Source organism: Pelophylax lessonae, assembly GCF_965119305.1.
Source record: "Pelophylax lessonae genome assembly, chromosome: 1".
Lineage (NCBI taxonomy): Eukaryota > Metazoa > Chordata > Amphibia > Anura > Ranidae > Pelophylax > Pelophylax lessonae.
The window spans coordinates 14,648,395-14,669,207 of record NC_138768.1 but is presented as its reverse complement, the minus strand read 5'-3'; the positions used below and the strand labels follow the sequence as shown (position 1 = coordinate 14,669,207).

The following is a 20,813-nucleotide window of genomic DNA, read 5'->3' as shown; positions in this document are numbered from 1 at the left end:
TGGGCTCGGTGATCATTCCAGGGAGAAGAACGGTCAGATGTGTTTACAACAGCCGACCGTCCTTCTCTCTCAGCAGGGAGCGATCGCGGGTGTCAGGCGGCAATCGGAGCCGCCTGCCTGCTGCATCGGCTTCCCCGCAGACGAGCGCTTGCCCCCTATCCTCGTGAGAGTGAGCGACGTATAGCTACAGCGATTCGCCCAGGAGCGGCTGCCTGCCGCCGTATAAGTGCGGCGGGCGTTCGTTAAGCGGTTAAGCAAGCAGTGTAAGACCCCGTTCACACTGGGGCAACCTGTCAGGCAACCTGGTCGCCTGACAGGTCACTGTAGGTCGCCTGCCATAGAGTAGCTGTGGACCCGTTCTAATAGGAGCGACACAAGTCGCTCTGACTTAGAAAAAGGGTCCGGAGCTTCTTTGGGGCGACCTGGAGTGACCTGCATTGACTTCAATTATATGAAGTCCGTGCCGGCCGCTCCGAGGTTGTGGTGCGAGCTGCGCACCGTGACCTGTGAGGTCGCCCCGGCAAGTAGCGTTGCCCCAGTGTGAACAGGGTCTAAGAATATAAGTTTGGCCCAGTATTTGATACACCACTTCCCTGTTTCTGTCATGACTCATAGCGAGAATGTGTTTACAGGAAAACAATTTTATTTTGCAAAATTGCGGCTTTAAAAAAAAAAATAAATAAATAGAACATCGCTGATTCTTCAAAAAGGTTTTGGGGAAGTAAATTCAGGTGGTTTATGATTTGGTGGATTTAAAATGTATTTAAACTCAATCAGAAAAATGTAATACATTGTAACTTCCTCAGATGTGGTGGCTGCATTCATTTTCTTCTTTATTTTCACCTGGCGATATAAGACAGTCTGCTTCCAGGGCCGATCATTCACATGTAACAGCTTCATTCACACAACCCCCCCCCCCCCAAAAAAAAAAAAAAATATATATATATATATATATATATATATTTTATGAAAGCAGAGGTCCTTGAGAATAAAATGGTGGCTGTTGCAATTTTTTTTTTTTTTTTATATATATAGCACAATATTTGCTCAGCTATCTACTAAATGCATAAGAAAAGAATGCACTAAAATTAATTTTCTTTCAAACAAATAAAATATTATACCCAATTTTACAGTTATTTTCCACTTGCCCCCCCCCCCCCCAGAAGATTTACCCCCCTTCATGACCAGGCCATTTTTTTACGATACGGCACTGCGTTACTTTAACTGACAATTGCGCGGTGGTGCGATGCTGTACTCAAATACAATTTATGTGCTGTTTTCTTACATACAGTTTTCTTTTGAACGTATTTGATCATCTCTGCAGTTTTTTTTTTTTTTTTGTGCTATAAACAAAAAAAAAAAAAAAGGCCGACAGTTTTGAAAATGAAACGCAGTAACGCAGTGCCGAATCGCAAAAAATGGCCTGGTCATTAAGGGGGCAAATCCTTTCACATTCTGCTATATAACATTCCCAAAAAAAAAAGAAATTTAAATATCTAATTTTTTTCCTGATTTTAGGCCATAATTTATTCTTACATATTTTTGGTAAAAAAAAAAAAGCCAATAAGCGTATTTTGATTGGTTTGCGCAAAAGTTATCGCATCTACAAACTAGGGGAAAGGTTTATATCATTTTTTTTTTGTTTTACTAGTAATGGCGGCGATCTGCGATTTTTAGCGGGACTGCGACATTGAGGCGCACAGATCGGACACTTGACTGACATTTTTGACACTTTTGGGGTTACCAGTGACATTACTGCAGTAATCAGTGCTATACATATGTACTGTCATTGTTCTAATGACACTGGCAGGGAAGGGGTTAACCCAGGGGCGATCAAAGGGTTAAATGTTAGCCTAGGGGATGTTTTCTAACTGTATGGTGAGGGACTTGTGAAATGACCATAGAGACCTGTGATCCTATATAGAAGGATCACAGGAGCTCTGTGATCATTTCAGGGAGAAGAACGGTCAGTTGTGTTTACAACAGCCGACCGCCCTTCTCTCTCAGCGGGGAGCGATTGCGGGTGTCCAGCGGCAATCGCAGCCGCCAGTCCTGTGGATCGGCATCCCCGCTGCCTAGTGGGGTCGGTGGTGCACGCTCGCCCCCCAGCACCACATGCGCGACCAACGTAGGGCTAAGTTATTTTGCGCAGCCGAGCCAGCTTGCCGCAGTAAAACTGCGGCAGGCGGTCGGCAAGGGGTTAAAGACTAAGCCTATTTCTGAGACTTGTTGTTTACAAGTTAAAAATCTGTATTTTTTGTTAAAACATTACTTAGAACCCCCAAACATTATATATATAATTTTTTTTTTTAGCAGAGACCCTAGAGAATAAAATGGCGATCGTTGCAATATTTTAGGACACACTGTATTTACGCAGAAGTCTTTCAAATGCAGTTTTTAGGGAAAAATACACTTTAATGAATTAAAAAATAAATAAATAAACAGTAGGCCAAATGTAAATGTAAATGTAGCCCAATTTTTGTTTTTGCTAAAAAATTATTTAGAACCCCCCAAATGTTATGTATAGTTTTTTTTTTAGCAAAGACCCTAGAGAATAAAATGACGATCATTGCAATCTTTTAGGTCACACTGTATTTGCGCAGAACGCAGTTTTTTGGGGAAAAAATACACTTTAATTAATTAAAAAATAAATAAATAAACAGTAAAGTTAGCCCAATTTTTTTTTTGCTAAAAAATTACTTAGAACCCCCAAACATTATATATATATATATATATATATATATATTTTAGCAAAGACCCTAGAGAATAAAATGGCGATCGTTGCAATCTTTTAGGACACACTGTATTTGCGCAGAAGTCTTTCAAACACAGTTTTTTGGGGAAAAAATACACTTTAATGAATTAAAAATAAAAAATAAACAGTAAAGTTATCCTTTTTTGCTAAAAAATTACTTAGAACCCCCAACAATTATATACGTGTATATATATATATATATATATATATATATATATATATATATATATATATTATTTTTTTTAGCAGAGACCCTAGAGAACAAAATGGCGATCGTTGCAATATTTTAGGACACACTGTATTTGCGCAGAAGTCTTTCAAACTCAGTTTTTTGGGAAAAAATACACTTTAATTAATTAAAAAAAAAAGATAAACAGTAAAGTTAGCCCAATTTTTTTTTTGCTAAAAAATTACTTAGAACCTCCAACAATTATATATATATATATTTTTTTTTTTTTTTTTTTAGAAGAGACCCTAGAGAACAAAATGGCGATCGTTGCAATATTTTAGGACACACTGGATTTGCGCAGAAGTCTTTCAAACACAGCTTTTTGGGGAAAAAAAAACACTTTAATGAATTAAAAATAAAAAATAAACAGTAAAGTTAGCCGAATTTTTTTGTATAATGTAAAAGATGATGTTATGCCGAGAATCTTGATCTTTATTCTAAGCAACAAAATCGTGATTGTCTTTTTATCCAGAATCGTGCAGCTGTACGGGACGGACAAATCGGACACTAACTGACACTTTTGACATTTTTTTGGGGACCAGTACAGTAATACAGTGATCAGTGATAAAAAAATATGCACTGTCACCGTACTAATGACACTGGCAGGGGAGGGGATAAAGATCAGGGGCAATCAAACAGTTAACTGTGTGGCTAGCCAGTGTTTGTGCACTGTGGGGGAGGTGCTTTTTACTAAGGGAAGGCATAGATCCGTGTCCTACGTTTGCAGAGATACCTGACAGGTCTGCAACAATTTATGATTTTTTTTTTTTTTTTTTAGAAAACCTTTTATTGAGTTTTTAACATTGCAAAGAAAACAGGTGGTCCAACAAAGGCGGGGGCAGACCACCTGGGCAGAACAATTTATGTTTAGATACACATGCTCACCTTATGCTGCATGTGTTAATTGGGGGGGGGGGTATGGGGTTGCTGTAATATATATATTTTTTATTTTTTTTTATATAATTTACTCTTTTTTCACTTTTCTATTTATTTTTTATTTAACTTTATTGAACACGCCCCCTATGTGCTAGCATTGGGCAGGTGACAGATCCTCTTTATGAAAGACACCAGACCGCCAATGTTTCCCCTGTCTTTCAAACCAGCTAATCAAGCACAGATCATACTTGATTAGCTGTATCCTCAGCTAAAAAAGCCAAGGAATGGAAGCTGTGAACCCGGAAGTGGCGTAATACTTGTGACTTCCGGGTTCAAGTGGGGGAATGGGGAATGGATGTTTCCTGATGACCTCCTGATCTCACTGCAGCCCTGGAGGAACGGGAGAACCGGAGGAACCGCTGTGGGTGCCACCGGCACAGAAGGGGAGGGCAGGGCCTGTAAAAGTGATTACTTTACTCTGCAAACCCTTTGCCAGCTGTAAAAAAAATGCCGTTTAGAAACGTACCTTGGTAGACAAGGTGTTAAAATCATGCAAATAATTTCCTTGTTTGTAAAAATTTGATACAGTTACAAATATTTCCATTTATTTGTAGCCATGTACAAAAAAAATAAATCATTAAGGACCTATTTACACAATAACCACAAGAGGCAGCGGCGTGCACTATATGCATCACTACGCTGAGTTGCCATTTACATTGACTGCCGTCCCAAGGCACTGCAGCAGCATGTCGCATCGCACCGTAGTGCATTACAGCACGTTGCCTCACAGGTTTTGTAGCTCGTGCGATTTTTGGGACCTTCTGGCCCATCGGCAGCCCATTATTTTCAACGGCACATTAAGACGCAACGTAACGCACAAAAACAAAAATGATTTACTGTTAGTGGCTTTGTTTATCTGGGTCCTCAGGTCAGCGAGAACAGGGCGATCACATGGCTTTGTTTATCTGGGTACTCAGGTCAGCAAGAATAGGCGGACCACATGGCTTTGTTTATCAATGTTCTCGGGACAGAGAGGATAGGGTGACCACATGGCTTTGTTTATCAGAGTTCTTAGGACAGCGAGAATAGGTGGACCACATGGCTTTGTTTATCTGGGTTCTCAAGTCAGCAAGAACAGGCAGACCACATGTCTTTGTTTATCAGGGTCCTCAGGACAGTGACCACGTGGCTGACCACGTGACTTTGTTTATAAATGTCCTGAGGACAGTGAGAACAGGCAGAACACATGGCTTTGTTTTTCAGGGTCTTCAGAACAGCGAGATTAGGCAGACCACAAAGCTTTATTTATCTGGATCCTCAGGTCAATGAGAATAGGCAGACCACATGGCTTTGTTTATCAGAGTTTTCAGGACAGCGAGAATAGGGGGACCACATGGCTTTGTTTAGAAATGTTCTCGGGACAGCAAGGATAGGTGGACCACATGGTTTTGTTTATCAGAGTTCTCAGGACAGCGAGAATAGGGGGACCACATGGCTTTGTTTATCAATGTTCTCGGGACAGCAAGGATAGGTGGACCACATGGATTTATCAGGGTCCTCAGGACAGCGAGAATAGGCCGACCACATGGCTTTGTTTATTTGGGTTCTCAAGTCAGCAAGAACAGGCAGACCACATTACTTTGTTTATCAGAGTTCTCAGGACAGCGAGAATAGGTGGACCACATGGCTTTGTTTACCAGGGTCCTCAGGACAGCAAGAATAGGAGGACCACAAGGCTTTGTTTATCAGGGTCCTCCAGACAGCGAGAACAGGCATGCCACATGGCTTTGTTTATCAGGGTCCTCAGGACAGCGAGAATCGGAGGACCACATGGCTTTGTTGATAAACAAAGCCACGTGATGGTACATGAGATGATATAAACATTCAAATTTGTTTGAAATCCTTTTCCCTGCTTTTCTTTTTGTTGATTACATTACTTTTTTTTTTCAGTGAATTAAAATAGTGCAAAAATAAATAAATAAATAAACTGGCCCATCGGCAGCCCCTTATTTTCAACGGCACACTAAGACGCGACATAACGTACAAAAACAAAGTGCGTTAGTGCGCCACAAAAAAAAAAAAATGTAAATGGCCCCCCAATGCCCGCCGTCTTGTAGTATTTTCTGTAGACGGCTGCTTTATAATAGCGATTTCAGCGCAACTCCGCCCTGGGAACCGCCCCCTGCGGCACCCAGACACTGCACAGAGCCGAGAACCCTTTACAGGTATTCGCACGTTTCCCATGGCGTATCTCAGACCATCCCGGGTTCTTGGCTGTGTGGAAGTCTCGTATTACAGGCAGGGGGAGGGGGGGGGGGGGGTCAGACTGGATGATCTGCCATCTGGTGCCCAGAATAGCACAGAAAACAAGACGCTCTCTGAATAGCGAGCGGGAGGGAGAGAGGTGCGTTTATTTTTACCGCGGGATTGTGGGAAGTCGCTGTTATTCCTGCATTTTATTCACACTTCAAGGTATAAATAGTCACAGATCCCTAAAAATAGAAACAAGGGAAGGCGGACGGCCCCGAGGGAACTGCAGCTTAATATTTTGGGAAATAGGTGGCCAGGCCCTTGTATGGCCGCAGTCTGGTCAGTGGTCGCACCCCTCAGTCATTGTATGGCCGCGGTCTGGTCAGTGGCCGCACCCCTCAGTCATTGTATGGCCGCGGTCTGGTCAGTGGCCGCATCCCTCAGTCATTGAATGGCCGCGGTCTGGTCAGTGGTCGCACCCCTCAGTCATTGTATGGCCGCGGTCTGGTCAGTGGCCGCACCCCTCAGTCATTGTATGGCCGCGGTCTGGTCAGTGGCCGCACCCCTCAGTCATTGTATGGCCGCGGTCTGGTCAGTGGTCGCACCCCTCAGTCATTGTAGGGAAGTGGTCTGGTCAGTGGTCGCACCCCTAAATCATTGTACGGCCGCGGTCTGGTCAGTGGCCGCCCCCTCAGTCATTGTACGGCAGCGGTCTGGTCAGTGGTCACACCCCTCAGTCATTGTACGGAAGTGGTCTGGTCAGTGGCCGCACCCCTCAGTCATTGTATGGCCGTGGTCTGGTCAGTGGTCGCACCCCTAAATCATTGTACGGCCGCGGTCTGGTCAGTGGCCGCACCCCTCAGTCATTGTATGGAAGCAGTCTGGTCAGTGGCCGCACCCCTCAGTCATTGTATGGAAGCAGTCTGGTCAGTGCCCGCACCCCTCAGTCATTGTACGCAGCGGTCTGGTCAGTGGTCGCACCCCTCAGTCATTGTATGGAAGTGGTCTGGTCAGTGGTCGCACCCCTCAGTCATTGTATGGCCGCGGTCTGATCAGTGGCCGCCCCCTCAGTCATTGTACGGCAGCGGTCTGCTCAGTGGTCACACCCCTCAGTCATTGTATGGCAGCGGTCTGGTCAGTGGCCGCACCCCTCAGTCATTGTATGGCCGTGGTCTGGTCAGTGGTCGCACCCCTAAATCATTGTACGGCCGCGGTCTGGTCAGTGGCCGCACTCCTCAGTCATTGTATGGAAGCAGTCTGGTCAGTGGCCGCACCCCTCAGTCATTGTACGGAAGTGGTCTGGTCAGTGGTCGCACCCCTCAGTCATTGTATGGCCGCGGTCTGGTCAGTGGTCGCACCCCTCAGTCATTGTATGGCAGCAGTCTGGTCAGTAGTCGCACCCCTCAGTCATTGTATGGAAGTGGTCTGGTCAGTGGTCTCACCCCTCAGTCATTGTATGGCAGCGGTCTGGTCAGTGGTCGCACCCCTCAGTCATTGTATGGCAGCAGTCTGGTCAGTGGCCGCACCCCTCAGTCATTGTACGGCCGTGGTCTGGTCAGTAGTCGCACCCCTCAGTCATTGTATGGCAGTGGTCTGGTCAGTGGTCGCACCCCTCAGTCACTGTATGGCAGCGGTCTGGTCAGTGGTCGCACCCCTCAGTCATTGTATGGCAGTGGTCTGGTCAGTGGCCGCACCCCTCAGTCATTGTACGGCCGCGGTCTGGTCAGTGGTCGCACCCCTCAGTCATTGTATGGAAGCAGTCTGGTCAGTGGCCGCACCCCTCAGTCATTGTACGCAGCGATCTGGTCAGTGGTCGCACCCCTCAGTCATTGTACGGAAGTGGTCTGGTCAGTGGTCGCACCCCTCAGTCATTGTATGGCCGCGGTCTGGTCAGTGGCCGCCCCCCTCAGTCATTGTACGGCAGCGGTCTGGTCAGTGGTCACACCCCTCAGTCATTGTATGGCAGCGGTCTGGTCAGTGGCCGCACCCCTCAGTCATTGTATGGCCGTGGTCTGGTCAGTGGTCGCACCCCTAAATCATTGTACGGCCGCGGTCTGGTCAGTGGCCGCACCCCTCAGTCATTGTATGGAAGCAGTCTGGTCAGTGGCCGCACCCCTCAGTCATTGTACGGAAGTGGTCTGGTCAGTGGTCGCACCCCTCAGTCATTGTATGGCCGTGGTCTGGTCAGTGGTCGCACCCCTAAATCATTGTACGGCCGCGGTCTGGTCAGTGGCCGCACCCCTCAGTCATTGTATGGAAGCAGTCTGGTCAGTGGCCGCACCCCTCAGTCATTGTACGGAAGTGGTCTGGTCAGTGGTCGCACCCCTCAGTCATTGTATGGCCGCGGTCTGGTCAGTGGTCGCACCCCTCAGTCATTGTATGGCCGCGGTCTGGTCAGTGGTCGCAACCCTCAGTCATTGTATGGCAGCAGTCTGGTCAGTAGTCGCACCCCTCAGTCATTGTATGGAAGTGGTCTGGTCAGTGGTCGCACCCCTCAGTCATTGTATGGCAGCGGTCTGGTCAGTGGTCGCACCCCTCAGTCATTGTATGGCAGCAGTCTGGTCAGTGGCCGCACCCCTCAGTCATTGTACGGCCGCGGTCTGTTCAGTAGTCGCACCCCTCAGTCATTGTATGGCAGTGGTCTGGTCAGTGGCCGCACCCCTCAGTCATTGTATGGAAGCAGTCTGGTCAGTGGCCGCACCCCTCAGTCATTGTACGGAAGTGGTCTGGTCAGTGGTCGCACCCCTCAGTCATTGTATGGCCGCGGTCTGGTCAGTGGTCGCACCCCTCAGTCATTGTATGGCCGCGGTCTGGTCAGTGGTCGCAACCCTCAGTCATTGTATGGCAGCAGTCTGGTCAGTAGTCGCACCCCTCAGTCATTGTATGGAAGTGGTCTGGTCAGTGGTCGCACCCCTCAGTCATTGTATGGCAGCGGTCTGGTCAGTGGTCGCACCCCTCAGTCATTGTATGGCAGCAGTCTGGTCAGTGGTCGCACCCCTCAGTCATTGTATGGCAGCGGTCTGGTCAGTGGTCGCACCCCTCAGTCATTGTATGGCAGCAGTCTGGTCAGTGGCCGCACCCCTCAGTCACTGTATGGCAGCGGTCTGGTCAGTGGTCGCACCCCTCAGTCATTGTATGGCAGTGGTCTGGTCAGTGGCCGCACCCCTCAGTCATTGTACGGCCGCGGTCTGGTCAGTGGTCACACCCCTCAGTCATTGTATGGCAGTGGTCTGGTCAGTGGCCGCACCCCTCAGTCATTGTACGGCCGCGGTCTGGTCAGTGGTCGCACCCCTCAGTCATTGTATGGCAGTGGTCTGGTCAGTGGTCGCACCCCTCAGTCACTGTATGGCAGTGGTCTGGTCAGTGGTCGCACCCCTCAGTCATTGTATGGCAGTGGTCTGGTCAGTGGTCGCACCCCTCAGTCACTGTATGGCAGTGGTCTGGTCAGTGGTCGCACCCCTCAGTCATTGTATGGCAGTGGTCTGGTCAGTGGTCGCACCCCTCAGTCACTGTATGGCAGTGGTCTGGTCAGTGGTCGCACCCCTCAGTCATTGTATGGCAGTGGTCTGGTCAGTGGTCGCACCCCTCAGTCATTGTATGGAAGTGGTCTGGTCAGTGGTCGCACCCCTCAGTCATTGTATGGCAGCGGTCTGGTCAGTGGTCGCACCCCTCAGTCATTGTATGGCAGCAGTCTGGTCAGTGGCCGCACCCCTCAGTCATTGTACGGCCGCGGTCTGTTCAGTAGTCGCACCCCTCAGTCATTGTATGGCAGTGGTCTGGTCAGTGGTCGCACCCCTCAGTCACTGTATGGCAGCGGTCTGGTCAGTGGTCGCACCCCTCAGTCATTGTATGGCAGTGGTCTGGTCAGTGGCCGCACCCCTCAGTCATTGTACGGCCGCGGTCTGGTCAGTGGTCACACCCCTCAGTCATTGTATGGCAGTGGTCTGGTCAGTGGCCGCACCCCTCAGTCATTGTACGGCCGCGGTCTGGTCAGTGGTCGCACCCCTCAGTCATTGTATGGCAGTGGTCTGGTCAGTGGTCGCACCCCTCAGTCATTGTATGGCAGTGGTCTGGTCAGTGGTCGCACCCCTCAGTCACTGTATGGCAGTGGTCTGGTCAGTGGTCGCACCCCTCAGTCACTGTATGGCAGTGGTCTGGTCAGTGGTCGCACCCCTCAGTCACTGTATGGCAGTGGTCTGGTCAGTGGTCGCACCCCTCAGTCATTGTATGGCAGTGGTCTGGTCAGTGGTCGCACCCCTCAGTCACTGTATGGCAGTGGTCTGGTCAGTGGTCGCACCCCTCAGTCATTGTATGGCAGTGGTCTGGTCAGTGGTCGCACCCCTCAGTCACTGTATGGCAGTGGTCTGGTCAGTGGTCGCACCCCTCAGTCATTGTATGGCAGTGGTCTGGTCAGTGGTCGCACCCCTCAGTCACTGTATGGCAGTGGTCTGGTCAGTGGTCGCACCCCTCAGTCATTGTATGGCAGTGGTCTGGTCAGTGGTCGCACCCCTCAGTCACTGTATAGTCACTGTATGGCAGTGGTCTGGTCAGTGGTCGCACCCCTCAGTCATTGTATGGCAGTGGTCTGGTCAGTGGTCGCACCCCTCAGTCATTGTACGGAAGCAGCTCCTCCCGTGTAGTTCTGGGCAGATCCCTTACTTTTCTCATGATCATCCTTCCCCCCATGAGGCCAAATCTTGCATGGAGCTACAGACTGAGGGCGATTGATGGTTATTTTGTATTTCTTCTATTTGCGAAAAATCGCTCCAACAATTGTCGTCTTCTCACCAAGCTTCTTGCTGATGGTCTTGTAGCCCATTCCAGCCTTGTGCCGGTCTACAATCTTCTCCCTGACATCCTTGGACAGCTCTTTGGTCTTTGGCCCATGATGGTGAGGTGTGAACAGAAGAAAGAGGTTCTGTGGAGGGGTGTCTTTTATACACATAACGAGTTGTCGTTAGGAGAACCTTCTAACGTTGACAGGACTAATCTGTGTACCACATGAGCACAAACTGTAGCCAGTCTGTAGGAGCCAGAATTATTGTTGGTTGGTTGGGGATCAAATACTTATTTTACTGACTGAACTGCAACTCAATTTATAACATTTGTATTGTGGTTTTTGTCTGAATTTTTGGTTGATTTTTTGTCTCTATGATTTAAAATACGCCTATCAAAAAAAAAAAAAAAAAAAATTATAGATCCTTAGTTTCTTTGTGAACCTTACAAAACCTGCGGGGATCAATAATTATTTTCCACCACTGTAACAAGACCATAAATGAAAGACGAATAATTTTTTTGTGTAGGTTCTCTGTGTTTTGTTTACTTTTTTGGGTGTATATTGTTGTAATTTTCCTTCTTTTTTTTTTTCACAATAAATTAAAATAGTTCAAAAATACTAAAACAAATATAGTGTTTTCACAATGCGTGTTAACGCAGGAAAAAGCGCAAAAAAACGTAAGCGGGAATTCTAGTTTCAGGTGTAAATGGGTTCTTAACTACTTCCGGGCCGCCCGCCGCAGTTTTACCTCTGTACTTTGATGTTAAATAGCGGGGTTATGGCAGCAGATAGCTCCCATAAGCCCCAGATCTCACAATAAAGAGGACCTGTCCTGCTTATTTCTATTACAAGGGATTCCTTGTAATAGAAATAAAATGATCGGAAAAAAAAAAAACTGTGTAAAAATAATAAATAAAATAAATAGAAAAAAAAATGAAAGCACCCTGTCCCCGTTAGCTCGTGCACAGAAGCGAACGCATATGCAAGTCCCGCCCACATATGTATATTTTTAAACTGCCGACAGTCCTCTTTCACATAAGGGTGGTCCCAGTGGAGCATTTGCCCCAGATCTCAAAATAAAGAGGACGTGTCCTGCTTATTTCTATTACAAGGGATTCCTTGTAATAGGAATAAAAATGATCGAAAAAAAAAAACTGTGTAAAAATAAAAAATAATAAATAAAATAAATAGAAACAAAAATAAAAAAAATGAAAACGCCCTATCCCCGTTAGCTTGTGCACAGAAGCGAACGCATTTGCAAGTCCCGCCCACATATGTATTTTTTTAAATTGCCGGCGGTCCTCTTTTACATAAGGGTGGTCCCAGCGGCGGATTTGCCCCAGATCTCACATTAAAGAGGACCTGTCCTGCTTATTTCTATTACAAAGGATGTTTACATTCCTTGTAATAGGAAAGAAATGATCAAAAATGAAAAAAAAAACCTGTAAAAATAAAAAATAATAAATAAATTAAATAGAAAAAAAAATAAAAAAAAATGAAAGCTCCCTGCCCCGTTAGCTTGTGCACAGAAGCGAACGCATTAGCAAGTCCCGCCCACATATGTAAAAGGTGTTCAATCCACACATGTGGCAAAATGCCCCCTCCACTCTATGATCTTGGAGGACCAGAGCAACGCCAAAAGTCGTCTCCTAGCAACGTATTTAAAGAGCCCATTTTTTTTTCATCATGAAAAAAAATTACTCTTTTTTTTTTTTTGTGTGTCTTTTTGACCCCAGATCTCACATTAAAGAGGTCCTGTGCTGCTTATATCTATAACAAGGGATGTTTACATTTCTTGAAATAGGAATAAAAATGATCAAAAATTTGAAAAAAAAACTGTGTAAAAATAAAAAAATTTAATAAAATAAATAGAAAAAAAAAAAGAAGCAAACGCATACGCAAGTCCCGTCCAGATATGTAAACGGTGTTCAAACCACACATGTGAGGTATCGCCGCGGTCGTTAGAGGGGGGCAATAATTCTAGCGACCTCCTATAACTCTAAGCTGGTAACCTGTAAAAATGTTTAAAGTGTCGCCTATGGGGATTTTTAAGTACCAAATTTGTCGCCATTCTGTGAGTGTGCGCAATTTTGAAGCGTGACATGTTAGGTATCTATTTACTCTGCGTAACATTATCTTTCACATTATGGAACAAAAATTGGGCTAACTTTACTGTTTTCTTAATTTTTAATTAAAAAAAGTGATTTTTTTTTCCCCAAAAAATTGCGTTTGTAAGACCTCTGTACAAATAAGGTGTGATAAAAAAATATTCCAACGATCTCCATTTTATTCTCTAGGGTCTCTGCTAAAAAAAAAAATATATATATATATATATATATATATATATAAAAATATATATTTATATATAAATATATATATAGATAGATAGATAGATAGATAGATAGATAGATAGATAGATAGATAGATAGATAGATAGATAGATAGATAGATAGATAGATATACAGATATACTGTATATATTGATATATATAATGTTTGGGGGTTCTAAGTAATTTTCTAGCAAAAAAAAACTGATTTTAACTTGTAAACAAGTGTCAGAAATAGTATAAAATATAAAAATTAAAGGGATGCCAAACAATATTTGTTTTTGTTTTTTTTTGTTTTTGTTTTTTTTTTTTAATTTATTTATTTATATTTTTTAATGACCTTCAGCCTCATTTGATTGGAATTCTTTTCTCTTGGCAGCTGAGTCCGGAACGGGGAGAGATCCTGGTCACATCAAAAGGAAGGAGACTCATCCTGGAAGTGGAACGCAACCGGTAAGTGTCTTCATCGCTGACTCTGGCCAGAACTGGCGCTTTATGCATTGACCCGGCCTGTCTGGATGGTATGGTCACCTGCTGACTTGGCACCATCCACAGGCAGCTGAACTCTTCAATAAGACACCGAAGCTGAACCCAATGTTATTTTGCTTCAGATAATTGCAGTGCAGAGAATGTTTTTCCAGTCTTTTGAAGGGTAAGAAGACAACAACTCAGAGGCGTAACTAGAACCTTCAGGGCCCCGGTGCAAGAAACCGTGAAGGGCCCCCCGTGGCCTTTTCCTTCAAGCCTGGGGCTCCTCCCACTGATCCTGGGGGCCTTTACTCTCTTTGCGGGGGGCCCTTTATTACGGTCCTGCAGTGGGACCCTTTCACAAGTTCTGCAGTGGGCCCCCTTGCTGCCATCTTGGGGCCTCCCCACGATGGTGGAATGGCAGGGCCCGGTTGCAAGTGTGACCTTTGAAATCCTGGAAGTTCTCCCACCGGTGTCAGTAGTTTTTATTTTTTGGTATTTTAATTGTATTATTTTTTATCATTTTATTTTATTTTTTTACAGACTATGACTCTGTCCATTCAGAAAAGGAAGGAGCTGGTAAATTATATATTTACCGACCCTTCCTGGTTCTCTATTGTGACACACCCCCTGCAGCAGCCGGCAGGAGAGGGGAGGGAGAACACTGGGAGGGGGGAGGGCAGCACAGTGGGGAGCACACACAAGCTCCTTGAAATAATAATAATTAAGAAAAAAAAATGTATTAAAAAAAATTATAAAAAAAACATTTATTAAAAAACCATAAAAAACGTTTATTAAAAAACCATAAAAAACGTTTATTAAAAAACTATAAAAAAAACATTTATTAAAAAGTTATAAAAAAACATTGATTAAAAAACTATAAAAAACATTGATTAAAAAACTATAAAAAAACATTTATTAAAAAATTATATAAAAAACTATAAAAAAACATTTATTAAAAAATTATAAAAAAAAAAAAATTATAACTAAAACAAAAATGTTTAAAAAGTAGTAAGCCGTCATAACAATAGGAGGCTTCTGATTTTTTTTTTACTGCAATCGAAAGTTGTTCCGGTCCCACACAACGCCCCCGCCCTGCCATTCTCGCCCGGCGGCTGCACCCGCTCGCAGGCTCAGTGTCCTGAGCCGACCGTAATGGATCCGTCTCCCTCCCGGCTGCTTTTTGGAGCGAGGTCTAGACAGGACGTGTTCATGGAGGAGAGGTGGGGGGGGGGGTTGATTGCGCTATCCACGCACTGTGAGATTGGAATGATTACACGTTCTGGAGAGACACAAGAAAAATAAATATTTGCCTTTTATTGAATTTCACCGACTTGGGGGAAAAATCCGCCCGCTGGAGCAACCCTGAAGGGGCGTCGGAGAGAGAGATAGACGCGCATTCAGCGGACAAGGATACATTTTCCTTTTTGGGTTTAGATATACTTTGAAATTTAATCCACCTGTTAAATTAACCCCTAACCATACCCTTTAACCCTCAACTCTGTACAAATAAATAATAATATTTAATAAATAAATAATAAAATACATAAAAATATTATTTATAAAATGATGATGATGATGATAATAAATTTAAATAAAAAAAAAACCCAACCCCTAACCCTAATATTAACCCCTAACCCTAATTCCAACCCTACAAAATAAATAAATAATAATTAATAGATTAAAAATATAATAAAATACATAAATAATAACACCAATAATATATAAATAAATACATAATGATGATAATAATAATAATAATTAAAACTATAAATAAATGAAATAACCCAAACTCAAACCCCTAACCCTAACATTAAACCCTCACCTAACAAAATAAATAAATAATAATAGGTAAATAAATAATAAATAAAACAAATAAATTAACCCCTAACCATAACCTTTAACCCTTTACCCCTTACAAATAAATTATATTAATTAATAAATAATAAAAAACATAAGAAATATTAATCATTAAAAGATGATGATGATGATGATGATGATGATGATGATGATATAAATAAATGAAATAACCCGAACCCAACCCTTAACCCTAAAATTAAGCCCTAACCCTAATCCTAACCCAACAAAATAAATAAATATTAATGAATAAATAAAAATATAATAAAACACATAAATACTAATAATCATAAATAAAGACATAATAATGATGATAATCATAATAATAATAAATATAAATAAATAAAAATAACCCAAACCCCTAACCCTAATTTTAACCCCTAACCTAATAAAATAAATACTAGGTAAATAAATAATAATAATAATAGATGAAATAAATAAATTAACCCCTAACCATAACCTTTAACCCTTAACCCCTTTACAAATAAATTATAATAGTTAATAAATAAATAATAAAAACATAAAAAATATTAATCATAAAAGGATGATGATGATGATGATGATGATAATAATAATATAAATAAATGAAATAACCTGAACCCAACCATTAACCCTAAAATTAAGCCATAACCCTAATCCTAACCCAACAAAATAAATAAATATTAATGAGTAGATAAAAATATAATAAAACACATAAATACTAATAATCATAAATAAAGACATAATAATGATGATAATCATAATAATAATCATAATAATAATAATAATAATAATAATAATAATAATAAATATAAATAACCCAAACCCCTAACCCTAATATTAACCCCTAACCTAATAAAATAAATACTAGGTAAATAAATAATAATAATAATAATAGATGAAATAAATAAATTAACCCCTAACCATAACCTTTAACCCTTAACCCCTTTACAAATAAATTATAATACTTAATAAATAATAAAATACATAAAAAATATTAATCATCAATTGAATAAGAAATCTCAACCACCCATAGATTTAGAAGGGAGGAAGAGAAAAAAATGGGTCGGGGATTTTTTAGGGGCCAATAAAGAGGTGAATCATTGAAAATATACAAAATTTATTATTAAATTGTATTTAATTATATAAAATGAGAAAACAAAAATACAATATTAAAATCAATTTTTGAGCTGCATGTATAATCCATTCATATGCAAATATGTACAATATCATGGAGTAGCAATCCCGACATGTTTCTCCAAAACGTTTTCCTCGGGGGGACAATTTCTCAGCTACTTCAGTGATGAAACCGGTAGAAATTTTCAATCTATTGTACCATACATAGGCTGATTATAAACAAATCAAGGAGCGCTTCAAGGGGTTAATAGGTCAACTATATAATCCTGAGTATCCTTAGCTATATGATTTCCAAAGGGACGCAGGAATATCTGCCAGTCCAAAGTCCCAAGATTTGCAACTTTTATAGAAGACAGGAGAGGGTTAATTCCCCAAAAATAGACATAACTTGGTTGAATATATATATATATATACCAGGGGACAGAGAGCTACAGCTGGACATCCGTGCACGGTGGCGCCCTCAGCACTGTGAGGGAAAGAGAAAATGGGATTTTTGTACGTATTGTAAAATCCATTTCTCTGAGTTCATCGAAGGACACAGCACCCCCCCCCCCCCCTTCTCTATGGAGTTCTGATACTTCTAATACTGCTTGCTACTAAACTGATTACCTAGAGCAGAGAGGCGGGTTATATACCAGCTGAGGACGGCCCATGGGCGTAGCCAGGTGTTTGTTGTTCTGCCTGGTCCTACTCCCGGAGGAGGCAATATAACCCAGTAGTTATGATTTATGGAGCGCTGTGTCCGTCGATGAGAAATTAATTTTACGGTAAGTACAAAAATCCAATTTTTTATCTATTGGCTAATAATAATCATCCTAATGTGCATTGACACATAGGATAGCATTGAGCTGCTTCTACAGGCAAAACTCCCGTAGAAGCAGCTATTTTTAAGCCAGTGTGCATGGAGCCTAATCCCGTTATCGTTCTACTATCCCACGAAAGCTTGCAACTAAAATCACAATGAAACGTGTTCGCGCTTAACACCACAAAGTTGTGTCAAAAAGGAGAACTGAAAACGTTTGTCCCAGATACGACCGATGTGAGCAGATGTGGTTTCCGTTACATTGCATTTTGCAGTTCTGGAACCACACAAAGTAACGGCAGAACTCTAACGTCTGGTATGAGTGAAGCCCTCAAGACCTTCGGAGAGTCCTACAAACTAGGAGGTCTGCGTGAAGCATAGACCCCCGCCTGGCCAATAGTGACTCTCTCTTAATATACACAACCCCCCCCCCCCCCCCCATGATACATGTTTTAGGGATGGAGGCATTTGACTTATTCTGTTTGCACCCTGTTACTCTTTTGATGTCCTATGACATCCAGGGCGCTGTCCCTATTGTACTTTTGGGTCAGCAATCAGTATCTTCATTTTTATTAAGTTTAACCATGTATCACAACACATTATTTCTCTGTCAGTTATGGCAAACAATCTCTGTCACTTTATTTTGTTTTTGGCCCTCCTGACCATGTAGGGATGGATGGTTGGCCCCCTGCCTCTTCCCGGGAACTGCGATGCTCTCCGTCGGCTCTCAGCTCATCTCTTCCTCCTCCCTCTCTGTGACGGATGGGGCAGATCTCGGCGCGGAGCCGCCGCAGCGCATCCGCGCCACGGCCCATATGTGCCGGACATGACGTCACCACAGTGGTGCTGCATCACCGGCACGCTGATTTTTTCATCTGCATTCATATATGGGGGAGTTTGGCGCCATATGCCTGTTGCCTTTTGACAGGATCGGTGCACACTCCCTTCTTTGAATTGCCTCGTGACGCTGGGAGAAGCTTTTGTGCTTGTTTGAGGGGGTATACATGTTGCTCTCCATCTGGTGATCGCCACTTGCCATTTTTTGGTTACACACTGGCTTTTAACTCTACTCCTACTTCCATTCATTTACCTAAGGTAATTTTTCAGTACATCAATCTTTTACTCACCTTATGGTTATTTTTTATGCTTCTTCTTTCTTTTCACTTTTCACCGCAGTGAGATATTTGGGTTGTTGCTCACCCTCTTGTTTACTACCACTTTATTCCTTTTCACTCTTTCCTTCAAACTTTGTCCTCCTTGATACACCTGTAGTCACCTCGGGGTTCTTTCTTTCCCCCTCACCATTGTTTCACATTCCTATCCACTCAGCCTGGCATCACTATATACTTATCTTTCTGGGCAATTCTGGTACCAAGTCCTTACCTTACTATGCATGGCACCCAGCTACTATATCAATTTCCATGATATTTATACTCTTCACTATATGAACATACTTATTATATCATCATATATATTCATAGGAACCATATTGGACTTCTAGCTGAGGCTGTGGCTTTTCCTCTTTGAGATGTTTTCCCCTTTACACCTCTGCCCTCTCATTCCACATGCACATGGCAATGCTCCCTCAGTTCCCGGGCTAGACGGTCTCCAAGGCCCTCCTCCACAAGTCCCCTTTTGGCTACCATTTGTACCATCCTGTAAGTTTATTTATCCATCATGACAGACATTGCCCTGTTAGGGCTATGATATTTTTAGACACTTGTCACATTTTTTGACATTCATATTTATTATTATTTTTCTTGCTAGACAAATCGATTGCTTCTGCTCCTGAAGAGTGTAGAAACACGAAACGCGTAGAGCATAACAGGATGCAATCTTCATGTAACCATTGTATATGTGTCTCTCTATAATATGACTGTACTTCATTTTTTGATACATTATATACTTCTGATATGTCTTGGTCAGACTGGTATTATTTATGCTTGTCATTATGTGTTTTTTACATGAATTAATATTGTGACCATCTGTTGTATTTTAATAAATTGATATTTTTTATACTCCTATGTTTTGCAATCAGATCTATTCTCATGCCTCATTCAAAGTCCCAACCTTTCTCTTTTGATTCTCTCTTAATATAGAAACATCAAAAAAATGGAGGGATAGTGCCAGGGACTTAGGATCATCTTATTTCCTATACAAGTTGTTATTGTATTTGGATGGGGTTTTTACCTTGACCGTTTAGACCAGGGGTCTTCAAACTAAGGCCCTCCAATTGTTCAGGAACTACATTTCCCATCATGCCTAGTCATGTCTGTGAATGTCAGAGTTTTACAATGCCTCATGGGATGTGTAGTTAGAACAAATAACCGTGGAGGTTGGCCCATGCCCCAGAATATGTGCAAAACCAAAATACAGAAAAAGTAGGGTTGTTTAGGCCAATTGGGAGAAGGAAGACCAGGATACAAACACTTAAAAATAAATCAGTTTATTGGTATGTATGAAAAGAATTTTGTGTATAGATGAGGGATACAAGAAAAGAAAAAATCCCTCATATATTCACCAATATATTAGAAACAACAGCACAGAAATATATCCCTAATAAGGGAGCAATACATGCTTCAAGCTGATGTTGACGCAAGAAGTCTTTGATGATATTCGGTTTGAAGGTCCCAATGAGCCAACGCGTTTCGCATCAGGCTTCGTCAGGGCCAGAGAGACCGAACAATACCGATATTTCTCGCTGCGTGTACAGATATTAATGGCAAGAAGGAAGACCAAGTCCCTGTGACACAGTATATGATTGTGGTGATGGCTGTGAATGTAGAACAGTATCCATAATATTTCCTCAGATGGATGATGTAAACCCACCATCTCATAATGGCAATTGCTAGGATGTATACCTCTGTAGAGGTTTCTCCCCTTTTCCAGACTCAAGAAACCAAAGGGACATAATAATGGAGCTCATTCACTCTTTAGTCCATTTTGTTGCCCTAGCAAGCAATCATCCAACCCATGTTTAGAGTCCACCTTATTAAGGGATAGAGGGTATGCCAATCGATGCAGGAATATACTTAAATATAGTCCAGGGAGGTATAGAGGCAGGATAGTGAATGGTTCAGGTTAAGGACCATTCCAAGCCATGATATCCATTCATGATACCTAGGGGTAGCCTTAGTGCTGGTGGTCCTAAAATGTGGGATGTATAGTTCCGTAACAGCTGGAGGGCCGTAGTTTGAAGACCTCTTGTTTAGACCAACCTTTCTCAGCTTTTTCAACACCGAGGGACCCTTGAAATAACTTCCCAGTCTTAGGCAACCCCTGATAAAATGTACTATATCTACAACTCATGATACATTAGTGTGATGGTCAGTGGGAAAAATACTCCTTACACTTGTT

General features: G+C 42.8%; 1 protein-coding gene across 1 annotated transcript in view; it reads left to right on the top strand.

The window, feature by feature from the left end:
- The window catches only part of LOC309566758 (disintegrin and metalloproteinase domain-containing protein 33-like), a 175,162-nt gene that overhangs the window by 78,231 nt on the left and 76,118 nt on the right, over positions 1-20,813 (top strand). Inside the window, exon 3 of the mRNA XM_082272049.1 lies at positions 13,593-13,666. Within this exon, the coding sequence (XP_082128175.1) occupies positions 13,593-13,666 (74 nt within the window). The remainder of the gene's footprint in view (positions 1-13,592; positions 13,667-20,813) is intronic.